The sequence below is a fragment of the Ornithodoros turicata genome, chromosome 2 (assembly GCF_037126465.1).
Source record: "Ornithodoros turicata isolate Travis chromosome 2, ASM3712646v1, whole genome shotgun sequence".
NCBI classification, from domain to species: domain Eukaryota; kingdom Metazoa; phylum Arthropoda; class Arachnida; order Ixodida; family Argasidae; genus Ornithodoros; species Ornithodoros turicata.
In genome coordinates, this window is record NC_088202.1 from 6239172 (window position 1) to 6244724 (window position 5553).

Here is a 5553-nt window from a genome sequence, read left to right on the forward strand (position 1 = left end):
CCTACATGGTGCCGTATTTGAAATGAGAATGGTGCGTCAGTTCACAGGCCGCAGTCTAGAAGAAAATATCACACTATAAGTGAATTGATTGACCGGAAAGTGTGTGTGCCCTTTCCTCGAAGACGATAGTGTCACACTCTGCGTTATGGGCAGTTATGTGAAACTATGAAAATTGTAAAGGCATTTGGTCTGGAGGGAGCGCAGCCACATAATCTAGTCTGAAAAATCTGTCAATGTTTAATGGTAATTTGACAAATAAAGAGAAAAGTCAACGTATATACAGGAAACTTTGTATCACATTCACAAACAAAGCGTGCATTGATAATGTTGAAACTAACAAAATGGACACCAAAACACTGTACACTATAAAAATACATCATATACAGTTGCAGTATGCCCTTCCTGTTGAATATATATAGGGACCGTGCGACACCTAAAGGGGGCGCGCTGCTTCGTCGCGACAGCGCCGCCAGTGGCGGTCTTGGACGTATCCGACGTGATACCATGCCGCCCGTTCTATGCATTCTCAAGTGGAACCGTAGCTTGCGTGGCGACCGTCGTAATTAGAAGGGCTAATTTTCGAAGTGCAAATAATGTAGAACCTTTCTGGGACGCGAACGAAGAGAATGGAAACAAACTGCACAGAAGCAACCACCGTATTTATAATGCGTCTAACAGTACGGAAGGGGAACAGCCACTCGCGTGTGTCCGGTCAAAACACCTGTAAGTGACACGTCGAGAGGATGGTTATTTGACTCCTCACAAAATCCTGGCTTGCTAGCGAAGGCTATATACGTATATTCCTCTGACTCCAGCCATTTGTAATATCATGTTTTTGACAGTCTTGTATTCCTTTCGTCGTCTTTGCACACACATAGCTTCGTCACTGAAATTTACATCGTGCGTCCGTTTTATCCATACAAATAAACACGTGGGGTCACAACTTATTGCCTGAACTTCTACTGCAGTTTTTCTAGTATCTTCAGATACAATAACGCTAAAGAGATCCTCAAAGAAGAAAGTATGAGTTCTACCTCGGCTACCGCCGTAGGCTTGCGATATGACAGCTGTGAAATGGTCGGTGCGTAAATACTAAACCTGTTGGACAACGTAGAACTTCTGTTCTTACTGTAAGACTCGTCATACCGGGAGCAATATCGGCTCTGGGCACTGGCGATGAAACACCTTAATCATTACCTCGAAATAGGTTGCCGTTTGGTCGGTGCATTTGACGGCGATACAGTATCCAGCGGCATTTCACCGTCACGAAAGTGGCAACTGTAAATCATTGATCATTTTGCAGGTCCTCATTCAGTTTCATTGAAACTAGAACAAAAGAAATAGAATCTATTCGCTCATGTTGTGCACACCTCACGCAATGGCCGAACGCGCGTCACAAACGCTACTCGCTGCGAGTCTAGTGACCTCGGTGGTATTGGAATCGTAGAAATCACGCGAAATGAAGCATCTGGTCCCTAATGAAGAGTTCTTTTAGGTGCTGGCACAGTTAGCGATGCTGTGGTAAAAAAAAAAAAAAAAAAAGATGCCCGCACTTCACATGTAAACAAAGCCGGCTACCCGGCGGCTATCACGCAGGGTACTTTCTCCGGAGGCCGCATCGCGGCGCCACCAGTTTGTCGCACAGTCACAGTATACAGTCGTGTCTCGTTAATATGGACACTTTCATCCCAGACAAAAATTGTTCATAAAGCAAATCATCGTATTATCGAATTCCAAGGAAATAACGAAAACAACGATGAAATTATACTGAAAAACTCCCGCACTAGGCCTGTTTGTAGGCATACTTGGTTGCACATCGATTGAAGTTTAGCAAGACATCGGCAACATGTAGAGCCTGCTGCTCACCACAACTGTAATAATAACCCCCGTACATAATAACGAGACAAAAATGCATGGGCTCCATAAGGTTTGTACCTCGTTGAACTGTCTAATGTCCGAAAGCAGAGTTTCCATATTAACGAGACGATAATGCATTGAAAAAGTTTGTTTCCCACAAAAGTCATCCATAATTTCAGTTGTTCATATTAACTGGGTGCATATTAATGAGGCACTACTGTATTCATGAAGTGTTTCCTGTGACACTGTGATTACTATGCTCCACAGTCTCACACAAATATGTCCCAATTAGGTGCTCCAGTCTGGAGGGCTACAATGTGCCTTTACCCAGCGGTATGGCACTGCACCAGCACGGCTACTTAAACACTTGACAAAAGTACCCCTGCAGGGGACAGCATCTCTGCTATGATTCCTGGCACGTGTTGGAGCTAAAGAGTCGAGCTCAACACCCTTGCACTTCCGTGCGCCATTCGCCGTTGGCAATGTTTCCAAAGCAGTCCCTCTCATCCCCATAACTGCCGGGAAGTTGGGAGTGCTCCAGGAGGAAGTTGTGTAGTAACAACACAGCTTGCCTTGACAACAATGCCCAAGGCATTCTCAGCGAAGTTCCTGGGAAGAAAGCGATCATAAATATGTTGAGCACCACTGTATACAGTATACACTAAAGTGCATGTGTTATATCTACACAGTATAGGCAATAATAGCATAGATTGAGAAGTTACCCGTCAAAAGGAACTCGTTACAAGTTAAGTTTCCGTGTGAAAAATGTAACGAAGTTAATAACGAAGTTCTTCGGCCTGAAACGTAACTCGCAGTTCAGTTACTTTAAAAAAAGAACGAGTTACTTCCAAGTTACTTCGGACACAAAATAGCATTACACAGGTGCAGCGCGTATGAGCAGTTGAGTTAGACCTTGAGTTGCCTGCGGAGGAGTGCAACACGCTTAGATCGTTTTCGTTTATGTCCAACAATAGACCTCTCCCTGTTTGTAAACAAATGACGTCATAGTGTTCGACAGGGCCACGAATTTGGTAGAATTGAACTACGCTCGAAGCTAGAGGTGAACAAGGTCGCGGCCAAAAGCCACGGTCTTGAGGGGATTACGATATGTTCCCTTAAAGGGACGCGACCCTCGGTCCTGCTTTTCTTTCAATGAGAGGCAGAGAACAAGTGCCCATTCGTGGAACCCAGCCCTCTCCTTCCGATTTGTTTCGGTTTCAGTCTGTCTACCAATGTCATGATGACCTTTCTCTGGTACAGGTCTATTCGAACGCTTTGCATCTTACTCCCTGTGGGTGCACAATGGTTCAGCTTCATTTCAATGGCAGTGGTTCTTACTTCCTGAATAAAATACTGTCATTGATTGAATATCACGTTTCATGGCAAAAAATGCCATGAAGTAACCGGAGAGAAAGCAAGAAAATATGTGGATGAGAGTGAAAAGCGAGTAAAAAGTAACTAGGAACTTAACTTAAGTTACTCAGGCAAAGTTACCTGAAAAAGGAACGAGTTCCTCTGAAAGTTGCCACGGCGCAAAAGTACCGAGTTAAGTTAAAAGTTACCAAAAAAAAAAAAAAGGAATTTAGTTACAGTAACGAGCTACTTGTCACGAGTTACCTCGAAATCTGAATAATACTGACAATGTCAAAACACAGAGGCAATACCACTTTCGATGTTATCAGGTCAAGAAGCACTATCGAAAACTGCACTGCATAGGGGTCTTTTCAAGATAAGAAAACATTAACATTAAAAACCAATGTTGCACAGTCAGACTCCGTATAATACCAAAACGAATACTCATGTATTCAAATTTTGAATTAAGGATGTTTCTTCCAAACTGTCATTATACCCTAGAAGTACATACATCTTCAGTTTGTTAAAATGACAACTATTTCGTACCTTGCACTGCTGAGCATAAAGTTGAAGACTCTCTTCTCGTTTCTCAGCTCGCGGGCAGAATAGGGCCTCATGAGATCTGTCCGTAGCTGAAAGGCTTCGTCACCAATCAAAACGTGGGGAGCTGCACTGCTTGTCCCAGGTAGCAGTGACATTCCATTCAGTCCGAGAGTCCCAGCTTCCAGGTGGTGACCTATAGCCGAGGCTTTCAAGACCCCTGAGTCGCTCTGCCGGTCTTCAGCTCCCACATCGATCAGTAGACATTTGTACTGACTGTCAACGACAGCCATGAGTACAATAGAGAATGTACCCTGCAACAGTGTTTGATGCTACATAACCAGTGGTGTCCACATTTACATTGCTTTATCTGGTTACCTTGCAATTGTAAAACCGGCTGCCTGACTTCTTTGGACACGTGATTTTTACATGCTTTCCATCTACTGCTCCAGCGCAGTTGGGAAAGCACCATCGTTTTAGAAACTCCTTTGCAATGGCTTTCCATCCAGCTTCTGTGGGGGGCTGCAATTCCATTTGAGACAGGAAAGTAGCCAGAGATAACTGCTAAGAACTGTAATCTTGTCGGTCCCAATACTTTCATGTATAGGACCTTGAGCGTATTCCAAAGGACAGAGCGTGTCAGATGAACTGCTTCCCTGGCGGTCTGTATGCCCACTCTAAATCCCAGGGCCACATCTTTGATTGCCATCCCGGATGAGAAGTACCTGTAAAATCATATTAAGAAAAAATCACATATATAAACACAAAGGATAGTGTGAACAAGCAGACGTTTTCGTGCACTTTTGTCTGTGCAGAATGCTTAATGTCCAAGGTGCACTTTTGTGTAAACATTTTGCGTTATTACCTCAATGGCCGTGCCAGGCGCTCGGCCGGTGAAATCGGCTCCCTGCACAGATGCTGCTTTTCCAACTCTTCCCCCACGAGGCTATGCAAATAGTCAAATTTATCTGGGGTCATCCGGAAATACTCCACAAAGTATGTGACGTCGCCACTTTGTCTCATAACAGCCATCTAGAATAAAATAAAGTGCACATGTAGGCTTCTTAGTGGCATTCACCCCATCGTTATACAAAGAATGCTTTAGAAAATATGCTGACATTTAGATTCCCTTATACTCACCCCTGTGTGGTATTCGCTCTCGTGCTTCCTGTTCAGCCACAGCGGTCGTACCCACCACATCTTCCTCCGTTGCATCAACTTCATTTTCTTCTTCAGAAGAAGAAGCTCTTCCTCGTGCATTTTTTGTACCGCGAAAAATCAGCAACACACAAGAGTAGAAACAGCTTCGGTGTTCAGCTGAGAGCCAGCCGACCAGGCTTTCGCTAAGTTGTGTATGAGCAATTCCTCGTAAAAAAAGGATAAAAGAAAAAAACCCTGAAAAGAAATCGTACTCTTCTATTTTTGTTTGTTTCTGGGCTTTTTTAAGGGGATTAAAGCAAAAGCACAACGAAGCAACAACGTCGCTATGTTACACGTAACGCCAGTCCAATATACAGGAAGATAGGTGTGACAACACTGTACGTGTCGGCTGCTGCACATGCGTTCCATGCGTTTTGGGCAGGCAACAAACACGGCGGTTTCTTCGCGCACGTACAAGGACGACGCTTGTACACGCAGTTTTGACGCTGAAGAAACATCCCATGCGTTTGGGCCATGAAGGAAAGAAGAAAAGGAGGCGGCCCGAGAGAAGAAAACGGCTCTTCGACAGTAGAAAGAAGTGTGGGGCAAGTGACGTGGAGATAGGAGATGAGCTGTAGCTTCTTTGGAGCCGCGGGAGGGTCA

At 44.4% G+C, this 5553-nt stretch overlaps 1 protein-coding gene across 1 annotated transcript; it reads right to left on the reverse strand.

Moving 5' to 3' along the window:
• Nucleotides 1-2360: 2360 nt before the first annotated feature.
• Nucleotides 2361-5010, reverse strand: LOC135384278 (uncharacterized). Its single transcript, XM_064613489.1, has 6 exons — nucleotides 4891-5010; nucleotides 4616-4782; nucleotides 4346-4475; nucleotides 4129-4272; nucleotides 3757-4064; nucleotides 2361-2466 (listed from the first exon to the last, which is right to left on the reverse strand). The coding sequence occupies exons 1-6, from the start codon at nucleotides 5008-5010 to the stop codon at nucleotides 2361-2363; spliced, it is 975 nt and encodes a 324-aa protein (XP_064469559.1).
• Between the last annotated feature and the right edge of the window lie 543 nt (nucleotides 5011-5553).